General features: G+C 40.0%; 1 protein-coding gene across 1 annotated transcript in view; it reads right to left on the bottom strand.

Annotated features, from left to right (window-relative positions):
- The window catches only part of NMD3 (NMD3 ribosome export adaptor), a 67,375-nt gene extending 56,587 nt beyond the window's left edge, over positions 1–10,788 (bottom strand). The window contains exons 1-5 of the mRNA XM_082839901.1: positions 10,710–10,788; positions 10,096–10,152; positions 8,870–9,004; positions 6,642–6,738; positions 2,327–2,407 (exon numbers count right to left, since the gene is read on the bottom strand). Coding sequence (XP_082696027.1) covers positions 2,327–2,407; positions 6,642–6,738; positions 8,870–9,004; positions 10,096–10,139 — 357 coding nt within the window. The 5' untranslated portion in view covers positions 10,140–10,152; positions 10,710–10,788. The remainder of the gene's footprint in view (positions 1–2,326; positions 2,408–6,641; positions 6,739–8,869; positions 9,005–10,095; positions 10,153–10,709) is intronic.
- Positions 10,789–23,986: the final 13,198 nt, after the last annotated feature.

The raw sequence follows: 23,986 nt of genomic DNA on the forward strand, positions 1-23,986 counted from the left end.
AGACCAAGAAAACTCTCAAAAAAGAAGACATTCCTTAATTTAATTGTCCCCAACATAGGCAATCATCAGAAATCACCTGGGAAGCTTTAATAGATTACTGGATCTTACATCCAATTGAATCCAGTTTGATTCAGTCACTGTGAGTCAAATGATCAGCCAAGTTTGAGAAGCACTGCCTTAGCTCATGTTTTTACTTCAATCTTATTCCAAATAAAAATGACTTTGAGAAGATTAACTTAGCCCACTATCATGAACAATGGCTGCTTACTATCAACCTGATCATCTGTGCAGATGATCCAAAAGAAAACAAAGGGTTAAAATTAAGAGTGCATTTGTTTCCTTTTAAGCTGTTCAAGTCATAACATAATTTACCAATAGCCCCTCATTTTCCTACCTATACTTTTTTTTTTTTACATCTTTATTGGAGTATAATTGCTTTACAATAGTGTGCTAGTTTCTGCTTTATAACAAAGTGAATCAGTTACACATATACATATGTTCCCATATTTCTTCCCTCTTGCGTCTCCCTCCCTCCCACCCTCCCTAACCCACCCTTCCAGGGGGTCACAAAGCACCGAGGTGATCTCCCTGTGCTATGCGGCTGCTTCCCACTAGCTACCTTACATTTGGTAGTGTATACATGTCCATGCCGCTCTCTCGCTTTGTCACAGCTTACCCTTCCCGCTCCCCATATCCTCAAGTCCATTCTCTAGTAGGTATGTGTCTTTATTCCTGTCTTACCCCTAGGTTCTTCATGACATTTTTTTTCCTTAAATTCCATATATATGCGTTAGCATACGGTATTTGTCTTTCTCTTTCTGACTTACTTAACTCTGTATGACAGACTCTAGGTCTATCCACCTCATTACAAATAGCTCAATTTCGTTTCTTTTTATGGCTGAGTAATATTCCATTGTATGTATGTGCCACATCTTCTTTATCCATTCATCCGATGATGGACACTTAGGTCGCTTCCATCTCCGGGCTATTGTAAATAGAGCTGCAATGAACATTTTGGTACATGACTCTTTTTGAATTTTGGTTTTCTCAGGGTATATGCCCAGTAGTGGGATTGCTGGGTCATATGGTAGTTCTATTTGTAGTTTTTTAAGGAACCTCCATACTGTTCTCCATAGTGGCTGTACTAATTCACATTCCCACCAGCAGTACAAGAGTGTTCCCTTTTCTCCACGCCCTCTCCAGCATTTATTGTTTCTAGATTTTTTGATGATAGCCATTCTGACTGGTGTGAGGTGATACTTCATTGTAGTTTTGATTTGCATTTCTCTAATGATTAATGATGTTGAGCATTCTTTCACGTGTTTGTTGGCAGTCTGTATACCTTCTTTGGAGAAATGTCTATTTAGGTCTTCTGCCCATTTTTGGATTGGGTTGTTTGTTTTTTGTTATTGAGCTGCATGAGCTGCTTATAAATTTTGGACATTAATCCTTTGTCAGTTGCTTCATTTGCAAATATTTTCTCCCATTCTGAGGGCTGTCTTTTGGTCTTGTTTATGGTTTCCTTTGCTGTGCAAAACCTCTGAAGTTTCATTAGGTCCCATTTGTTTATTTTTGTTTTTATTTCCATTTCTCTAGGAGGTGGGTCAAAAAGGATCTTTCTGTGATTCATGTCATAGAGTGTTCTGCCTATGTTTTCCTCTAAGAGTTTGATAGTTTCTGGCCTTACATTTAGGTCTTTAATCCATTTTGAGCTTATTTTTGTGTATGGTGTTAGGGAGTGATCTAATCTCATGCTTTTACATGTACCTGTCCAGTTTTCCCCGCACCACTTACTGAAGAGGCAGTACATTCACTATACAATCCACTGTACATTCCTGCCTCCTTTATCAAAGATAAAGTGACCATATGTGCGTCGGTTTATCTCTGGGTTTTCTATCCTGTTCCATTGATCTATCTTTCTGTTTTTGTGCCAGTACCATACTGTCTTGATTACTGTAGCTTTGTAGTATAGTCTGAAGTCAGGGAGCCTGATTACTCCAGCTCCATTTTTCATTCTCAAGATTGCTTTGGCTATTCGGGGTCTTTTGCATTTCCATACAAATTGTGAAATTTTTTGTTCTAGCTCTGTGAAAAATGCCAGTGGTAGTTTGATAGGGATTGCATTGAATCTGTAGATTGCTTTGGGTAGTAGAGTCATTTTCACTATGTTGATTCTTCCAATCCAGGAACATGGTATATCTCTGCATCTATTTGTATCATCTTTAATTTCTTTCATCAGTGTCTTATAATTTTCTGCATACAGGTCTTTTGTCTCCTTATCCTACCTATACTTTAAATCATGCTGAGAAAATTATGTATAGCTTACCTCTTTCTGAATAGTTAGTTTAACCTTAAGTCTCTTAGAATGGGGCTCAGTCCAAACAAAGCTTGCATCTACAAGCCGTACCTTAACAAAACACAAACAAAAAGAAACGTAAGTTCCCCTCTGAGGAGAAAAGAAATGAGAGAATAACTCATTAATAAACAGATTTCATAGATGCTTAAGGAATCCATGATTAATCTACCCAACATCACCAGTTTAAAAAAAAAAAGTTATCATCAGAGGTATGGCAACAAAAACAGCAAATAAAGGGAAAATCTAATGACTATATTAATGAAACTGGTATAATTCAAGCAAAAATTAAAATACTTGCATAGAAAAAAACTCCTTTCCCCTAAAAACAGTATAGAAGAAAACAAAGACCTGATGACCTCATCATCTACTAGAAATCTCATGAACAAAGGTTTCTACTTTTATTATTCTCACTATAATATGTATGTGGCTTAAAAAAAAAAAAAAAGAACATTCATTACAAGGAGTCTCATGCACTGAATACTGAATCCACAATGGTAACTCACTGCTAAATCAGCAGAGGCCAGAAACAGTTTGCCATATGTGACAAATTGAATGTAGCTCAATATGGCTAAAATGGGTGTTCTGAGGAAGGGGGTGGGAGAACAAAAATGGAGGTTGTTTCAATAATTTGGGCAGGAGTTGTAGCTGACCTGAACTGAGGGGTCAGAAATAACAGCAGCAGAAAGATCCAAGCCAAGAGCTATTTAGGAGATAAAATCTATAGGATTTAATAATAACTGGATATGGGAAGGAAGAAAAGAAGATTCTAGAATGATGGTCAAGTATCCAGCTTGGGTATCTAGGTAACACTATTTTTCTGACACAAATAAAAAACCGATTAAATGGGGAGGGATGTGCTATATTTGGTTTCAGACATTTAAGTTTAAGAGGATTTATCTAAGATATCCAAGTGAAGCTGTTCAGTGGATAGTGAGATATCTATTTGGTCTGGAGCTCTATGGAGAAATCTGAGCTGTAGATAACAGATTTGGGAGACATGAGCAGGCAGATAATTTTATCAAGACCTTTCTGGTGAGAACTAGATAAGCTAGTATAGGTACAGCCGTCCAGAGTAAAACCCTCCTCATTCGACTGGTTCCCTAAAGCAAAGCCTAGTAGTCAACAAGCGACACCACGTACAGAGGGTGACAGAGAGCTTCTTACTCCCTCAGCCTCCATCTGCATTCCCCATTCCTCAGCCTCACCACACCATCTGTCCTCAGACAACCAGGAATAATCCATCTTATCGAGCCCTTTAATTCTTCTTTACCATTACCTCAGTCACTCCCTCATCTCCCACACTCCGATCTCCATATGGTTCCACATATGCCCTTTTCTTTTTTTTTTTTTTGCGGTACGCGGGCCTCACTGTTGTGGTCTCTCCCATTGCGGAGCACAGGCTCCGGACGGGCAGGCTCAGTGGCCATGGCTCACGGGCCCAGCCGCTATGTGGCATGTGCGATCTTCCCAGACCGGGGCACAAACCCGTGTCCCCTGCATCAGCAGGCGGACTCTCAACCACTGCACCACCAGGTAAGCCCACATATGCCCTTTTCTATCCCATCTAACACTCCTCCCCAAATCCTGAAAACCTTTTACTGGCCTCTGGAATTCAACATTCACTAACAACAAAACCTCCAAAATCCTCAATCTCTTTCCTGAACATTCCCTTCACCTTCTAGATCTCCTGATTATATATATTGCTCTCCCTGCAGCTAATTAGAAGTAATGACTAATTTTTTTTCTCATCTTCTCAAACTTTTATCATTAAAGGATCCCAGGATTCAGTCCTGAAATTTCTCCCTTTCTCTAAACTCTCTAGGAAATCTCATCTAATATTATAGCTTTAAATACCATCACACCCCAAATTTATTATCTCTGGTCTGGACCACTCCCTTGCTCATTTATCCAGTTCCCCACTATTTCTACTTCCATGTCTAATGGACATCTAAGCACCACTTTGAGATGAGCTTTGATCTCTCCTGCCTGACCTGCTCCTCTTTTTTTTTTTTAATTTTATTTATTTATTTATTATTTATTTTGGCTGTGCCAGGTCTTAGTTGTGGCATGCGGACTCTTAGCTGCTGCACACATGCGGGACCTAGTTCCCCAACCAGGGATTCAACCTGGGCCCCTTGCATTGGGAACAAGGAGTCTTACCCACTGGACCACCAGGGAAGTCCCCTGACCTGCTCCTCTTAAAGTCTTTCCTACTTCACTATCAGTAACTCCCTCCTCTGGTTGATCAAGTTAAGAACCATGGAAGTCACCCTTGACTATTCCAACTCATAAACATACATCCAGCTTCATGAGTAAATCCTACTGACTACCTTCAAAATACAGCCAGAAGCTGTCCACTTCTCACTTCCTCTACTACTGATCCAAATATCATTTCTCATGACTACTACAATCGCTTCCTAAAGGTGCCCATGCCCCTCACATCTATTCTAAACACAGCCAGAAGGAAGCTGATAAACTGTAAATCATTCAACTCACTATTCTGCCCTATACCCTGTATACCAGCGGTCCCCAACCTTCCAACCTTTTTGGCACCAGGTACCGGTTTCACAGAAGGCAATTTTTCCACAGACGGGGGTGGGGGGTGGGGCGGTTGTTCAGGCGGTAATGCCAGCAATGGGGAGCAACGGGGAGCAGATGAAGCTTTGCTCACTCACCCACCCCCGCTGCTCACCTCCTGCTATGCGGCTCAGTTCCTAACAGGCCACCGACCAGTACCTGTCCGCGACCTGAGGGATGGGGACCCCTGCTCTATACCCACTATACTCAGAGTAAAAACCAGGCCTCAAAAGGGCCTACAAGGCCTGACCTACTGACTTTCCATGCCTTCCCTGGCTTCATCCCCAATTACTTTTCCCTCCCCACTCCACTCTAACCATACAGGTATTCTCCTGCCTTTGGCCTCTACACTTGTTTTGTCTACCCATAATGCTCTTCTCCTCCAGATTGTGGCTCCCTCCCCTACTGCCTTTAATGTTTATTCAAGTATCACCTTATCAACGAGGCCTCCCCTAACCATTCTATTTTAAATTGCAACTCTTCCCTGCACAGTTCTGGCTTTTTCCTCCACAGAATTTATACCTCTTAATATACCTATTTATTTTGTTCATTGACTACTCTACACCCTCCCCTTCAACTAAAATAAAAGCTCTCTAAGACAGGGATTTCGTCTCTCTCATTCACTTCCATATCCCTAACACCAAAAGCAGATTGGCACAGAGTTGAGTTAATAAACATCTGTTGAATGCTAATGAATTATTAATGAACATCTGACAAAAGCCTGAAGTATGAAAAACAAAAGACCAAATTACACAAAAACTGACTCCAGGAAAAAAAAAAAAAAAACTAAGACAAATCAGGGAACAGAAGGAAAGTAAAAAACAATAACAGCATATTATTAAACCTTCAGAAATATTCAACAGACTGTATCAAGAACATTAAAAACTCTAAACTTAAAATATTACTACTGAAAGAAAATTAATACAAAAACTGGAAGATAAAAGAAACTGTCAGGAACACAGGGAAAAAAAGATTAAAAACAATACAAGGGCAAAAAGGCAAAGTTTTCAGCTAGTAGGGCCAATATTTGACTGATACAAATTCCAGGGAGAAAAAACAAGGAAAATAAAGGGAGAAACTTCAAAGAACTCTTACATGTAATTTTATCAGAGTTTTAAGAGAATCTGAAGCTCGTCAAACCAAAAGAGCCATTTCAATTACAAATACACCTGATGGAAATAAGTCATAAAGTTTAGCATAAAGAAAACTGAAAATGTTATGGAGAGAGCCTAACTACACTAACAAACCCTATTTGTTTTCTGAAGATGTTTATACCCTGACTTTAAGTAATAGGCACAAATATTTTCTTTGCAGAGCAGTAACGAAAAATTTTTTAAAACCGAATACCATAGCCCTAATACTATAGCCTCCAAATTATGTTTCGCAATGGCTTTATATAAACATTTTCAGTAACGATTATTGCACATAAGAGGTTCTCAAATAATGAATGAAAAAAAAATTGACTCTAAAGCAAAAAGATTTTCATTTCCATTAAAAAAGAATATATACAACTTTAAAAATGAAAACAGCATTTGTAGTAGTGTGCTTACCAACAGTAGCATTTAATAGTTATTTTGGAAAATCTACTCAAACAAGGATTATCTGAAAATGAGAGATTAAACACACACACACACACACACACACACACACACACACACACACACACACAGAACCCCCCACAAAAACTGATTTTAGCTATTTGACCTACCTTACTCAGAGGGGCTTTGATTTTTTTCAAACATAAAGCAAGAAGTTCCCTAGATTCTAATGCACATTGTACCCAAGTTCCTGGTGGCTGGAAATATCTGAGAGAAAATATATTGAAATTCAGGATCTCTCAGAAAAAAAAAAAAATTTCCACGTGAATATGCAGACGTAACAATGATTATTAAATTAATAATACCCAAGGTTGATCTGAGGCACTTAACCAAAATATATTTTAGAAGTTCCAGAAAACTTTCGGTTAGACAAGTAATTTAGTTAAAAAGATAAAATTCTGAGTATTTGAGAAAGTCAATCAGAAATAACTTATTAAAAGGTCTTATTACTTCAAGCACCAATAAGCATTCCAGTGAGGATGACAAAATGCCCCAGTGTTCCTTGAAGCTATACTTTGAAACACAGGTGAAAAAATCACCTCCAAATAGCATTAAAATGGTTTATAATGTACATCTAAAATGCTTAAGAACTGCTTATTTCTCACACACAAAAAAGGTAAATTAGTACCTAATACTATGTATCAATAATACCTCAGACTATTTATCTACTTCAAAGTCCCTTTTCAAATTTTAAATTGTAAAATTTAAAATCTTATATAAAACCTGACTAAATTAAAATTGAAATCCCTTATGTATGTACTTAAAGTTTTTTAGCCCAGTCAGCTCAGGACTTAGGACAGTGCCTAGCATACAGCAAATGCTCAATAAATTAATACTTCTAAATGTATTATGTGAATGCTTTTTTTTCCTTACTTGTTAAGTAAATAGTCTGATTTTCACTTTTAAAGTTTCACTGAAAAAAATTATTTATATAGGTCCCTTTTATAAGCATGTTTTTGGAGTTAGAAAGGGCTTCGTATATCATCTAATAAAGCCCCTTCATTCTGATGAGGAAATTAAGGCTTAGAGAGGTGAAGTGGCCAAGAGTATCAAAGAGCTAGTTTGTCAGAAATTCAAGATAAATTGGGTCTCCTGATTCTTTGTCCAGTGTTTTTTTTTCCACCGATGCTCTTAAGAATAGCGAATATTTATTATAGATTAAGCCTCACACCTGCCAAGCTTACAAACTATAAACTCCCTGAAACAGTACACAAGTTTCATGTCTTTGTTTTATGTATTTTTCTGGGAAGATGCAGTTTTTAAATTCTTAAAGGGATTCATGAACCCCTCCCTCCCAAAAAAGTTAAGAGCCACTAGAGTCCTAACCCATTTGGGAAATCACAGGCATATAATTTTATGGGTAGTTTCAATGGGTAGTTTTGTATTACTCAATGGCCTCCTAGACATAAGCTGTTCATGCCAACGACTAAAGAAAACATAAAAGGAATAAAACATTAACTTTCAGAAGAAGTCTGCCTTCAAATCCAGTCTTCATTTCAGACCATCCTAGATATGATATACTGAGCTGTTTTTCCATCAGCTATAGTCATTTTAGTTACATGGGAACATTAATACATGATTTTTAATTTAAAACACACCACTAAATTACTTAAAAAATAAGGTGCTTTTTATCATACATGGCTTCTAAGTGACTGAAGCGGAAAACAAAAGCTTCATGGTAATTAATAGTAATATGTCTTTAAAATCTGCTCTCACCCTTAAAAACATAAACTTGTATCTATTAATTGTATACATCAAACCTATTAATCTCTTAACAGAAAAAGAACAGATTCAAATACCTTTGCACTAACTTTACCAAATTAGCAGAGAAAAATAGAAAAGAACACTACAAAATTGCCAATTCTAAAATCTCTAACTAGGCCAACATAAATAAAACTTAAATCTCAATTACATGCACTTTATTACATATATCTTATCGCATGTTATTTTTAAAGGATGGAAAGAGTATCATGTCTAGTGATTCACTATTATGGGAGTGTCATAACCCTAGGTGTACTGGGAACACAAAATGTTTAAGAATCATTGCCGTTATCCAAAATGAAAGTTCTATAACCTCTGATGTCCACTATGGTAACCACCAGGCACATGTGACTACTGAGGACTTGAAATGTGGCTAGCAGACAGAACTGAATACTTAATTTTATTACATTTTAATTACTTTAAACTTAAAAAGCCACATATGGCCAATGGCTGATGCCAATTTACAAGAATGTACAGTGAATATCTTAACACTCTTAAAATATTGTCAGTATATCCTGGTGGCTCTCCCACATACAAATTTCAACTTTAAGCAGGATAAAATAGTACCACACCGTACCTTTGGCACTGTTTGCAGAAAGATACAGAGACTTGTTTCGGAATGCCTTGGCTGATATCTACTTTACTTCGCAGACAAGCCACACAAATATTGGCAGGATTTGGACTGATCGGGACACCGCAATCGCAGCACAAGCTTAAATAAACAAAGCATACGTTTTTCAAATTAGATTTCATAAGTGCACAGGTTAAATTAAAAAACTATCAAACAGGGAGTAGCAGATACAAACTATAATACTATATATAAAAGAGATAAACAACAAGGTCCCACTGTATAGCATAGGTAACTATATTCAATAACCTGTAATAAACAATAATGGAAAAGAATATAAAAAATATATATAACTGAATCACATTGCTGTACACCAGAAACTAACACAACACTGAAAAATTAACTATACTTCAACAAAAAATAATAATAAAAAAACAAACAAACCAAAGCCTTCAAGTTAGGCCGTAATATCTTTGCCCTTTTTAAAAAACTGACTTCAAAGATGCAGTAGATTAAAAACCCTTGGATTATTGAGGCGAAAAAAAACCAAGGATGGCCGCAATTCCAAAAAGCCTCAAAATATGGCCGATGTACAAAGGGTCTAGAGAGGCGAAATAACTGCTAATAGTAATCATCAGACAGCTTTATAGTCCAAAGGCAAATTTTTTTTTAAGCCTCAGTATAGCACAGGGACTGCCAAAATGTAAACATTAACCCAAAGGAGAAAAATTTTTAGAGGATAGAAAGAGTATCATGTCTAGTGACTCACTATGACGGGAGTGTCATAACCCTAGGTGTACTGGGAACACAAAATGTTTAAGAATCATCGACGTTACCCAGAATGAAAAGTTCTATAACCTCTGATGTCCACTATGGTAACCACCAGGCAAATGTGAATACTGAGGACTTGAAATGTGGGTAGTAGAACAAATGAATACATAATTTTATTACATTTTAATTACCTTAAATTTAAAAGTCAATGGCTGATGCCAACATAGAAGAATGTACAGTGAATATTTTAACATTCTTAAACCAGTATTTACTACCACAAACTTCCCAGCGAAAAATGAACTCGTTTTTCTCAGGAAACAAGGCTTTTCATTTTTCCCACTTAAGACAAAAGAATCCCCCCGACCCCACCCCGCAAAGAAAAGCTTTCCCCACAGTAAGTTTCAAAGAGTCACTTTTAACATTTTTAAACTTAAGAGGGATGGGGGAAAAGGGACGCGACTCACATGTGTCCAGGTGTGTGCTTCGCGGGTTCTGTCATATACTCCATTTTTCTGTATATCCTGATTTTAAAAAGAGAGAGAATAGTAAGATTTAAGACATCTGTTACTCATCTTCCTTCTGCCTCTCTGAATAAGGCAGCCAAACCTCGTAAAGCCGCAAATAAGAAAAACCAATTCCACCTGGAACCTTTGGAAGAAGTAATTTCTTTAACAACACAAAGAAGCGAATTCCGGAGGTTCCCGTCTGCAAGACCCTCGAGCCACTAAACTGCGCGCTGACCTCAGGCGGCACCTCGGCGCCAACCCCGGCGAACCCAAGGAGGGGCCAGAGGGGGCCGGGGCCGCACCGGACACCCCACGCCCTCACCGCTGCCGCGGGCGTGCCTCGAACCTCACTGTAAGAGTCCGCGGGCGGTGTCACCGCACCTGCGGGCCACCCACCCACCCCACTCCGACCCCGCACCTCGCGGGTGAGACCTCACGCGGGCTCCCGCCGGCGGCACACACGCTGCGCGCACGCGGCCCGAGGTAGCCCGAGCCCTGGGAGTCCGTCCCCCTCTCTCCTTAGGGACCCCGCACGACTGCAAGCCGGGTCTCGGCCCCCAGAACCTACTTAGCGCCTCTGGGCCAGACCCAGATGTGCCGAAAAACCGCAGCAGGACCAGCTCCTACCGCCTAGTCAGCGGCCACCACAGCTGACTCCAGTACACTGAAGGTCTCGCGAGAGAATAGCTCGAAATCTCGCGGGCCGACAGCGCGAATCACAGCGGCGTGTGGGGGACCGAGAAAGGGGAGGGTGCCGGCGAGCGGAGGGCGGAGAGGGCGGGGCGGGGCGGAGGCCAGGCTGGTGGAAAAGATAAGGGAGAGAAGGCAGCGGGCTCTCTGGCTCTCTCGTCCTATGGCGCCTGAGACTCGCACAGACTTTACAACTCTTCTATTTGGTTATCGTCCTTCCCGATCTTCTTGGCCAGAGTTCACTCAGAGCCACTTTTTAGATACCCCTATTGGGAGCTTGCTTCTTGTTTAAATGATTATATAAAAGTTATCTATAAACGGTACCACATTGGACAAAAATTACAGTAACCTCCATCGAGGGCAGTGCCTTTGTCTATTTTGTTCACCGTTATATGCCTAATGCCTGCCACATCCTAACTGCTCCAAGGAATATTTGTTGAATAGATGAAAGAAATGTAAGAAATAACTATTTGTGAAGAAGTCTATGTTATTTTCAGACCACTCTAATTATTAGAATGTGTTTCCCCATAGTGCACTTAATATTTCCTTATGACTTTATACCTTGATCCTAGAGCAGCTCAGAAAGAGTCTAATCACTTTCTTATGACAGAATTTCAAATATTTGAAGAGTGCAACCATATTCTTTTTCTGTCTTCTCGCCCCAAATTTCAAGAAATAAGCAAGGTCGCCTTATAGAAGGTCATTAAAGAAGGCCTCCCATTTCTTGCGTAGGGTACTTAAGTAGTCTCCCATTCCTTCTCCTTATTTCCACACTCCAATCCATCCTTCTAAAATGCAAATTTGATTTTGTTACTCTCCCCTGCTTTTAATCCTTCAATGGTCTCCACTCTGGATTATTTCCAGTTTCTCTGCATAGAAAAAGGACCCTTCAGGATCTGACCCTGACGTAACCTGTCACATTCCTAAGCACACAGCCTTTCAAACCAACTGGCAGGTCCTACAGGAAATAATCTTCCTTTGCTGGCCTACCTGTGAGTACTGGCCAGCTTCGGAATGTCAAGGGCTGTTCCTTTTTTCTTTCTCAATACACTCCTTCCATACCCTGTTTGATTTGGCAGCAAGTGCCACAGTGCCGGTCTTGTTAGGCACTGCATCAACACAAGACATGGTCCCTGCCCTTATGGAGCTTATGTTTTACAGATGAGGCTGATATTCCAAAAAACTAGGTAATTTGCTGAGAGTTCTGTAGCAAGTAAGTGGCAGAACCAGGACCTGAACAACAGTCTGTCTAACTCTGTGTACATGTACCACCATACCAGGCTGCCAGCCTTCTGAGGCTCAGGTCAGCTATTCCTATTCGTGGGCTTTTTTTCGTTGTTTTTTTTTTTTTTAAGAAACTTTATTTTCCATCGACCTTATTTCCATCTTCTGTTTAAGAGTCTGTGGAAGGGCTTACCTGGTGACGCAGTGGTTGAGAGTCCGCCTGCCGATGCAGGGCACACGGGTTCGTGCCCCGGTCCGGGAGGATCCCACATGCCGCGGAGCGGCTGGGCCCGTGAGCCATGGCCGCTGAGCCTGCGCGTCCGGACCCTGTGCTCCGCAAAGGAAGAGGCCACAACAGTGAGAGGCCCGCGTACCAAAAAAAAAAAAAAAAAAAGAGTCTGTGGAAGAGCAGCTTTCAGACCACTCTGGTTGTCTCTCCCCATTTAGTGGTCTGAGCAGCGGCGGCAGACCGGCCTTCAGAGGCTGACTGCGCGCCGCGGTCCTTCCGGAGGAGCTGCTAGAAGGTGCTGAAGCCACCTGCGCCTTCAGACCCGTCTGCAACTTCGGGTTGAGTAGCAATAAGTTCGGAACCTGGAGCGACTCATTCACCCCGAAATTCCTCCGGGGTCTCAGCCTTTTCAGCAGCCGCCTGCTCTTCCTTTTCAGTCTCTTCACGATCCCTCTAGAAGCAGAGACACGACCTGACTTCCCACGAGCGCGCACCGGAGATGGAGCCGCGCAGGCGCACAATCCCCAGGCGAGCACCACCACATCAGACCCGCCGGGAGCTCCCCTCGTGCTGAAGGGATGGCAGCGTCCACACAGCGCAGGGGCCATAAGACGCCTCTGTGAGGCTGGTGGTCACCCCTGATAACCGCACAACACACAGCGGAAGGCTGCCTGGATCCGGTTAATGAAGCTGCCAGGAGTGGATGGAGCACCTGCAATAGAGAGGCTCCCGTGGCAGCAGCAAACTTCAGCACAGATCGTTGGCCCGCATTCCTGGAGGGTATGACACTGGCGTCTGCTGGGTTTTCAATGTCGACAATGGCACGAGCTGCTGGCAGAAGCTTCTCCCGGGTTCTCTTCAGATTTATGAGGTAACGCCATCACTTTTCCTTTTGTAGATGTCCTGTTCCATTTGGAAGTCAGGTTGGTGCCACCTAAGTGGGCTCCGCTGTGAGGGATTTGAGGACACGCTCCTCCTTCATTTGCAGGACATCAAGGGCTCCGGTTATTGTGAAATTTTCCCTGTAAGTTACAAGGGGGAGCCAAGAACAAGGCCTCCATATGGACCCCTCTCTGGTTAATGCAGAAAGACCACAGGCTTTTTTTTCTTTTTGGAGTATAGTTGATTCACAGGCTTTTGATAAATGAAATACGTACCTATATCTCTCCTCCCACTTCCCACCCCTCAGTACTAAGATCTCCAGATGTGAGAAGTAAGTGCTTGCTGTTAAACGTCTGCCACAAACCAGGATGACCTTGCTAGGACTGGTCTCACAGTGGGATAATATAGGCAAATTACACCTGAGAGAAACTCATTTTGCACTTTTTATTTAATCCTCAAATCTCACCTTGAAAAAATGTGTTCTCTTGTACCATAGTCCTTACATTCAGGATATCTGTCCTTATTTGAATGTTAGCTTTCATTTGTTTTTACAAACTTAAATTCAGACCTCCTAGGAAGTTACAGTTTCACCAGATTCATCATGCACAAACTCATTAAAAAAAAAGTTTAGATCAGAATCCATAAAATCTCTTTCTCAACCAATTAAGGTAAATATAAATATTGATTTTCATCTGTTTTGTTTTAGATTACAACATAACTTTCTTGGAGACAGACTGAATAAGTGTTTTAAAAGTAGAGTTTTATTAATTTTAAATATCTTCAATACCTAGCAAGTAGTAAATGCTCCATTCATATCTGTTAATCACTGAAATTCTACACAGAACTTTCAGATGCAGTGTGGTTTTTTTCACACCATCAAATGTGATAGCACGTGTGGGATATCAAGATCTCATTGGTTGGAGATTAGCGCAGGAGAGGTTTATTAGGGAGTACACTTAGAATCAACACCTGTGCAAAGGAAGGAGCGGAACCAAAAGTGGGTAGAGAGAGAAGCCGAGGTGCCTTGCAGTCTGATGGAGGCCTCAGCAACCATAATGCCAGAAGTTCTGAAGCTGAGATGACTTGAGAGTTTTCTTGAGGGGGCTGGGCCATTGTTCATTGATGAGTCATTGGATGTGACCGCTCAAGGAAGGAGGCGTAACCTCAGGTGAGGTTTCCTTCTTCAGCCAAGGCAGTCCCAGAAGTGGGTGAGACTCAGAGCTTTCTGCCAGCAGCAGGAATAAGGAATAAGCCATTCAGAGGAATAAGTCCTTCATTTCTGAAAGGGGATCTGGGATGCACCACACAAAAGCAGTTTATCTATAGAATTGATACTAGACCTGGACTCTCAGGGCCTTGCTTCATGTCCATAACTTGCGACTTATAGACCCTCTGCCCCCAAGGGGTTGCTTCACCTCTCTGAGCCTTAGTTTCCTTCTTTTTTTTTTTTAATTTTTATTGAAATATATTGTAGTTGATTTACAATTTTGTGTTAGTTTCATTTGGACAGCAAACTGATTCAGTTATTCATATATAAACATATATATATATTCTTTTTCAGATTCTTTTCCATTATAGGTTATTAAAAGATACTGAGTATAGTTCCCTGTGCTATACAGTAGGCCCTTGTTGGTTCCTTCTTTCTAAAACTATGTGATAATCTGTCCCTCATAAAGTATTGTGAGAAATGATTGAGATGAGGTATGTAGAAATGTTAGTAAGCTGCAAAAAGAAGTGCTTAGTAAACTATAAAAAGCTGTTATGGACAGTTCTGTCATTCTCAGGTGAAGCTCCTTAACAGCAATTGAGTTAAATGGCAAGGAATGGTTAGTATTTGATACATCCAATGTATAGAATTTGAAACATCACACTTGTGATCTTGCTTCACTCTTAATTTACAGATAAAGAAATTATAAACAAAATAAAATTTGAGTTTTCATTTTGTGAAATTCATTCACCTATAACATCCGTGCATATGTCTGCGTGTGTATTATACTTAACAAAAAGTTTTAAAAATACAAATAAACTCTCACATAGAATCCCAGTAAATAAAACAGAAAAAATAAAATAATAAAATTACTATAATAGTACTTGAGAAATTTCCCCACTTTTGCAAATTGCAAAATATTGGAGATTAAATTTGTAATGTTCTATAGTTTTTCAAAGATGTAATCACGGACTTCTTGCTTTAGATATTAATGATGGGAGAGAACTACTATAGTAGTAGATGAGGAAATATTTTACAAAAATAAATTTTATAGGTATTATAAAAGAGAACATGAACAAAGAAAAAAACATGAACAAATTTAGATGCACCAAATTAACTTTCAACAATAAAACTACTATATATAAAATAGATAACTAATAAGGACTACTGTATAGCACAGTACAGTTCAGTACTCTATAATGACCTATACGGAAAAGAATCTAAATAAGAGTTGATATATGCATATGTATAACTGATTCACTTTGCTGTACAGCAGAAAGTAACACAACACTGTAAATCAACTATACTCCAATAAAAATTTTAAAAATAAAACTTTATATGTACTGGGTCCTAATGAACTAAGAATTGGGGGATATGAAACTGACATTTTTGCTCTGATCCTTCTTTTCAGTACTTGCTACCATGTCAGTGTCTCATTGGTCTAAAAGCCTGCTCACCTCTTCCTCTCAGATGATCTCAAAGATACTTGGTGCTCTGTTTTTTATTTCACTCCTGTAGCAAGAATGGGGAAGATACACAAAACTGTACTTGTCTGGAGGTGATGGGGAGAATTTTCCTGCCAAAACTGTTTAGAAATAAACTTACTTTGCCTACGTCAGCATTTTATAACATCTGAAGTTGAGTTTCAGGGGAGTTGCCAAGGATGTACAGGGAGTGTATGTAAGCAAATTTGGATGTCAGAAAAAAGCACTTTCTAAAATGTCCGGCTCTGTAGCTGATTTACTTTAGGATACTTTTCAGTTAGTTGAACCATGACCTCCTAACAAACTTCCCAAATTATTATAAAAATTATTATTATTGAAGAAATAATACAAGAAATATTTTTGCAGAACATAAGGACAAGAATGTACAGATTAAAAGAATCCACCGTATTCTCATCAAAATGGAAAAAATTGGTACACACCAGAGATCATTGTCATGAGGCTTAGAACACTAGTGATGAAAACATCCTTGAAGTTTCCAAGTAGAAAAAAACAGGTCACATACAGAGGATCAAGATCAGAATACCTTCAGACTTCTCAACAGCAACAACAGAAACAAGAAGGTAATGAAGATATACTTTGAAAACTTTGAAGAAAAATTATTTCCAACCTTGAATTCTATCCTAGACCAAACTGTCAATAAAGTGTGAGGATTGAATAAAGATATTCTTAGTTTCACCCTTCTGAGGAAGTTCCTGACAGATGTAAACCAAGAAAAAGGAAGATACAGGACTCAGGAAACATGAGAAAAGTTAAGCAAAATCCCAAAGGGATAGTTATATGCTACACAAAGGGAGCTTCATCTGGATTGGAGCAATCAGATGGCTCTGAGAGAGATCTCTACAAGAAACTAAAAATCGATGACATATACAATGTTTCTGAATATCTTGAAGAGTTAGACATCTGGGAAATAGTTGGATATTGATAAGGGAATACTATGAAAAAATTTCCACGCAAAAATTTGAAAACTTAGGTATAATAGACCAATTCCTCAAAAAGCACAAACTACCACAACTCACACAAAATGAAGTAGATAGTTTGAATAACCTGATAACTACTAAGAAAATTGAATTTGTAGTAATTTTTTTCACAATGCTTCAACACTTTTTTCTTCATCGTCAGTTGGCTGACTTAACCCCAACCATATTCCCCTTCTCCCCAGTCTCTTTACCACTAGGAGCAACCACGAGACACAGTTTTGGCCAGCAGGTTACAAGGAGAAATCTATTGGGCAATCTTCCAGAAAACTGTAGCTATCTTAATAAAAAGGCACAGACTCAATGGAAGCCATTTTGCCCTCACTCTTTGCTCCTTTGCCCTTTTGTCTGCCTCTTGTCTGGAATGCAAATGTGATGCCTGGAGGCACAGCAGCCATCTCCTGTCCATAAGGCAAAGAGCAATAAGGGCGAGTATGGTGAGGCAGAAGAGAGCTAGAAAGAGCCTGTGTCTTGGCTGTGTTATTATGTGGTGGCACCAACCCTGGAGTTCTTTCTCTTGAAGGATAAAAAAAACAAAACACTTTATTTGTGTAAGCCACCATTGGCCAGGTTTTCTATTGTTTGTAACCAAACACACTTCTAACAGATTCCTTACTCAGGAGATTCTCATCAGGGCTGATACACTTCACCTATTATAAGACTATTATAAGGATGAAAAACAGGATAGCTGCTTTATATTCTCTGTGTGTTTCAGAAACCAAATTGCTGATACTGCCTTTTCCTTTCTTCTTTCTCTACAATATTTTATGTTTCTTATTCTCCTCAGCTTGGGCTAAATTTGTATTATAAACAGACCCTTGCCAGTCACTCTCCTAATTGAATTGGACTTTTGTTGTAGCTCAGACAGCTCAGAATTTTTTAATAGTCTTCCTAAACCATCCCAGTCCAAGGCAGTTGCTCCCTTCTTTGACCTCATAGCACTTACTGTCTGCACCTCCCAACTGCCAATTCATCATGCACTGCCCCATGACACTTCTCATACAGCTGTCATAGAATAATCGATGTTTAGAGCTGGACATGACATTAAAAATCATCTTCTCCAGCCACCTCACTGCATGTGAATTGTGGCTTAAATCTTGGATTTTTCTTTACCTCTTCAGGGGTTTACAGCTTATCATCCCAACTAGATCTTAAGCTCCTAGAGAAAAGAAAAATGAGTAAGTGTTTAAGTTACCTCCTATAAGCCAGACACCTGACACTCACTGTTTAATTTGCACAACAATCCTATGAAATGGAGACCTGATTGAAATAAGAAGGTGTTCATTTGGGGTTTCTTAGGACTGCATCCCATGAGACACAGATCCAAGAAGCACTTGAATTGTGTTCTACCAGTCTACAAAATGGGAGAGGCGTATAAAGGCAAAAACCACAAGGTAACAGTTAATTACATGAGTTGTTTATCAAGAATTATAATTGGAGCTGGCAAGAAGTAAGGGTGATTGTTAGGTAAGGAATGGTTGGGGTCTGAAATGGTTTCATAGTTATAAGGGGAGACCTTGAGAACATAAAGTTGCACTTGGCAGGTATTGTTCTGAATACAGCTGGTTGTGTCCTTGGATCTGGTACAGTTTAAAGAATGTTCAGTTCTCAGTGGTTCAGGGACACGTCTGAGACCAGAACCTCCATGGCCGCCCAACCCCATTTTTGCATACCTGAACTGTGATCACTCCACTATAATTTCAATTTGTCATCAGTACAATACCTAGAAAGAGAAGAAGCCCATTCTGACTCAGGTCTTAAGATATTTAAGTGTCTTTAACCTCCTCCTAGGCTGCTAAGCCACTTGATTGGATTTTGCCTTTGGGGGTTCTTCAACCTTTAAACCTCAAGAAATTCTGCATTTTCTTCATAGGCTTTCTAGTAAGAGATTTAAAATATATCTGTGATTTATAATAAGAAATATACATTTGGTCTTCATCTCCAATCCCTGACCCAGGGCTTCTAAAACCCTTGTAAATTCCTAAGTGGTAAGAGCACTAGAAGCATCTTTCATTCCATTCAGGAGACTCTGGGTAGGCTTCTGGCTGGCTTCTGCATGAAGGGTGGTCATCTGAAAGACCAAGCCATGATTAGAATTTTGGAATTTTCAGCCTCACCACCCATCCTCCAGAGAGGGGAAAGGGACTGGAAATGGAGTTAATAATTGACCATCCCTATGTGAGGAAGCCTCCATAAAATCCCAATAGTTAGGGGTTCACAAAGCTTCCAGGTGGGTGAACATCCACATACCATACCAGAGGTTGACACACCCCACTTCATGGGGACAGAAGCTCCTGTGCTCAGGACCTTCCCAGGTTTCACCCTATGTATCTTCATCTGGCTGTTCACCTATATCCTCTATTATAGCTTTAATAAACTGGTAAACGTGTTTCCTTGAGTTCTGTGAGCCACTTTTGCAAATTAATAATACCCAAAGAGGGAGCTGTGAGAACCTCCTATTTGTAGCCAAGTCAGATAGACATCGGTAACCTAGGGACCTAGTACTTGAAACTGACATCTGAAGTGGGACGGGAGCAGTTTTGTGGGATTGAACCCCTTAACCTGTGGAATCTGACTCTATCTCCAGGTAGACAGTGCCAGAATTCAATTAAATCATAAACCCAGCTGGCTTCCTGGAGAATTGCTTGGCGTGGGGCAAAAAAACGCAAACATTTGGTGACCGGAAGTGTCAGAAGTGTTATGAGTGTGGCAGTAGTGTGAGAGTAAAGAAGAAACACAGAACTGTAGGTTTTTCCAACTCAATATCTAATAGCCAAGTAAGATAATGGTTCTTTGTATTTAATGTTAACATTTTTAAGATGCAGTGCTAATGGAACAAAAATATTTTACTGTTTTGTCTTAATGGAAAAACTATTAGTTATCCATCATGATAAAATCTTGTAACAAATATACATATATTGTTAAGTTAATGCAGAACAGTTTTTGTTCTTTCTGAACAGCAGCAAACAAAAGTGCTTTGTAGAGAATAACTTTGTAAGCTATTTGAGATAACTCACACCACTAAGAAAAAATAATGGAAATATTTAAATAAATGAAATTGAGTAGTTCCAAGGTTCAGAGAAATGTCAGCAATTTTTATTCCATTCAGTAATCCAATTGTATCTTTATTTTTCATCTGCAACATTCCATAATTTAATCTGGGCCTAGCAGATTTTTAATTTGGAGTTTGGAAGTCTTTCGGTTGCATTACCTTTTTGCAGAACTAGCTTAACGCTAGATTGGCAATTAAAATGCAGGTGTGGGCTTCCCTGGTGGTGCAGTGGTTGAGAGTCCGCCTGCCGATGCAGGTTTGTGCCCCGGTCCGGGAAGATCCCACATGCCGCGGAGCGGCTGGGCCCGTGAGCCATGGCCGCTGAGCCTGCGCGTCCAGAGTCTGTGCTCCGCAACGGGAGAGGCCACAGCAGTGAGAGGCCCGCGTACCACCAAAGGAAAAAAAAAAAAAATGCAGGTGTAATTTTCTTCTAATGCCATTGCTATTGTTTAGGTAACAAGAAAAATCTTAGGTAATTGGCTTTGATGAGTGCAATCCTATAGCTGTCATCCGTCTCTGATATAAGCCACATTTGATTTTTAAAGTGTATAGATAATCTCTTCACTTTTTAAAAAAAGGGTAGGGCCTCCCTGGTGGCGCAGTGGTTGAGAGTCCGCTTGCCGATGCAGGGGACACGGGTTCGTGCCCCGGTCTGGGAAGATCCCACATGCCGCGGAGTGGCTAGGCACGTGAGCCAAGGCCGCTGAGCCTGCGCATCCGGAGCCTTTGCGTTCGGAACCTGTGCTCTGCAATGGGAGAGGCCACAACAGTGAGAGGCCCGCATACCGCAAAATTTAAAAAAGTGTAATTTTACATTTCTGCATTTTAAAAAGAGCTCGGTCACAATTTTAGATGCCTGCTTTTAATAATGTACTTGTACGTGTCACCTTTGGGAACATACCTTTGCCTGTATAATCCGAGTTCATTTATAACTTTTCTGATTATATACTGCTTAAATCTGTAAATTCAAGATATGCAATGAATATCAATTTCAAAAAACACCACAAGTTATGGTAATTGGCTGTACATGCTTAAAATGTTAACCAAAAATAAATAAGCTAAAAAAAATTATATATATATATATATATATATATATATATGTCTAATAGGTGCCTGTATGTCACAAGGCCACACAGGTCTCTAGTCATGTGGATGTTTCTACCTATTAACCATAAGCCTCAACAGAAAAGGACTATACCTTGTAGGCCTTTATATCCATCAGGTCTAATATAGGAGAGTCTAATAAACATTTGAAAGATGAATGAATGAATGAATGAGTGAATGAATGAGTTTCCTTGAAGGGCAGTCAGGTGATTCATACTTCTTTGAGTTTCTTCAGATTGCTAGCACAATGTTTTGCCCAAAGTAAACAACATTTACTAATTGGCATGTGTTAAAAGAAGGAAAGAGAAAAGCCTCCTTTGTCTTTCTCACCAGGCTACCCCATTGTTCTAAACATTACGGAATATGCATTTTCCTGTCAGCATGGTATGTCAAGGACTCAGGCAAACTAGATGTGCCCTATGACCCAGCCATTTTCCCCCTCACCTTTGCCTTTTCTTTGATCCTATAAGTTTGTTAAAGAATTACTTTATAATTATTACTCTGTTAAAAATACTGTTTTAAAAAGATAGGATGATGTATTACTTTGATAATGAGGGGAAAAATGAAGAAACCCAACTTGTATGAATTCTCTTCATATTTTCTCTTCTCCCACTTTATTTATGAAGAAGCTTACAATTTATTTATTTAGCCATACCATGTGGCTTGTGGGATCTTAGTTCCCTGACCAGGGATTGAACCCGGGCCATGGCAGTGACAGAGCGGAGTCCAAACCACTGGGCCGCCCGGGAATTCCCAGGAGCTTATAATTTAGAAGGGAGGACTCAAGGTGGTGTACTACAGCAAATCCAATGCATGGGAATTTTTGACAATGTCTAACATTGGCTTTTAAAAAATTGAATGAATTGCTTTATCGTATAATATTCTTAAATACAAGCATGAGAAACTGACTGTGGCTTAGTTAGCAGAAAGGAATTTGTGACATGCTCTTGGTAGGCTTCAGAATCCAAAGGAAGGAGGAAGACAAGACTCAGAGTCATGCAGCCAGGAACACCACTCAAAATCACACAACTCATCCAGTCAAAACCACACAGACATCACTCCCACAGGATACACACTGCAGCCTGCCCTGCAGACACAGCTACTGCTGCTAGAACCTCAGTCCCTGCTTCCCTAGGAACTCTGTGTGGCTACCATAAGGCTTCCTGCCGTCCTGATTCTTTGCATCATTAACTCAGAAGTTCAGAGCTGGCACCTGTAATCAGCAGAACCTAGATCATGTGGGCAGATGAAGGAGATGGGGCAGTAACTAGAGGCTGAGTCAGAGTTTGAGCCACTGACCACTACAGTCCAGTCCCTTTCTTGCTAATTTTCAAAGAACTACCTCCTACGCCCCAACCTTTGCCCCTTCCAAGTTTAGAATCCCTAAACAAGCTTAGCAATTTGCACATTCATTGCCAAAATTAACATAGCTGGATGCGTTAAGAAGTCTAATAGCCAGATGTTCTTGGTAAATGTTTATTGGGCTATTTTTAGACAGTGGTGATGCATTCAATTAATATTTATAAATGTAAAACAGAAAGCCCTAAATGGTCATGATTGCACTCCTTCAATATTCTTTTAAAATTCAGAATTAGCTCCTGAATAGAGTCTGCAGGTGCCTTGAGAAACCAATTAAAATCTTAATCCCTGTATGGCATGATTTTCCTTCTCTTCATTACTGTGCAGACTTATTGCTTCCTGGCCCATCAGCAGCACTGTCAACCTCGGCCCCTCTCTAATAACCTTTAATCCGTCTAAAAGACTGAGCAATCAAACAGCTCAGTGAAAATTTACTTGAGTTCAACAAATTCTTGGTTACACTTACTAATTTTCTGAAAAAGCTTCCAAGAGGGTAAGTGGTGGCTCAGAATATGATATTGATTCGTGAGTTGCTTGGCATGTAGTCGCAAGACTTAAGTTCACATACAAGGAAATGCTTTTAGCTGCAAGCACTTTAATGTCTGTTCAGAGCTCAACAAACTCATCCTCTAAAATCCTAGCAATTATTTTATTGCTGAAATTTAGCGACTTTTCAGTAAAACCCATGCATGTCAGTAAAAATTATAGACAATAAAGAATTTTTACACGTGAGATATTTCAAATACTGAACTGTCAGATTTAGACTCAGTTTATATTTATTGAGCATAGACTGTCAAGCACCATTCAAAGCAAGGTTACAAACATTCTCTGAACTGTCGCTACAAACTCATGAGGTAGATTAAATCCCACTTCACTGATGAGGAAAGCAAAGCTCGAGGTCTATGGGACTTACTGAAGATCACAAGCCTAGTAGATGGTAAAGCCAGGGTTTGAGCCTGGCTCCTGATCTAAATCAGCTCTCTGCCTCAGCAGAATGATCCAGGGTGAGTAAGGGTTTCAGCATGACGGAGCAGTTAAGGTATATTAAGCTTTAGGCAGAGACGTGTAACATCTAGTAATTCTTCCCTAATGAAAATGTCATGGATTAAGCCCAAATTGCAGGGATTTCATTGCGACGCTGCAATTTGGCATCCTATCATTCAAAATTGAGTTGGAAGGAAGGACACCATCCAAAGCAAAAGGGTGTTTCACCTGTTGAAAGGATGCCCCCAGATGATGAAGGATGGCTAGATAGAAACCTTCTCATATCTCAATGCATAGGTTTAGAAGGCAAAAACAAATAAGCAAAATAAAAACACATGTAAAACATTATGACGTAGAAAAGTTGTCTTACAATGCTTAGTGACTCCATAATTGGACCGTCTATGGTTGGGGCATATATTTTGCAGTCTTTTTTTCCTTCTTCAATCTCATGATTCCTTGTCAACATAAGTCTTGACTTGTAGATTAGATCCTAAAACTGGTCCAAGGGTACATTAGCATGACTCCCAGGGCCATATGGGTGACAGATCCTTACTCTAGCTCCATGGCATGGAATTCAGGATTATATCCAGCCCGGTGGAGCCCTATGTACTCCTGCAAACCTGGGGTGTGTACTATGAC

Source organism: Leucopleurus acutus (assembly GCF_964270905.1).
Source record: "Leucopleurus acutus genome assembly, chromosome: 5".
Taxonomy (NCBI): Eukaryota; Metazoa; Chordata; class Mammalia; order Artiodactyla; family Delphinidae; genus Leucopleurus; species Leucopleurus acutus.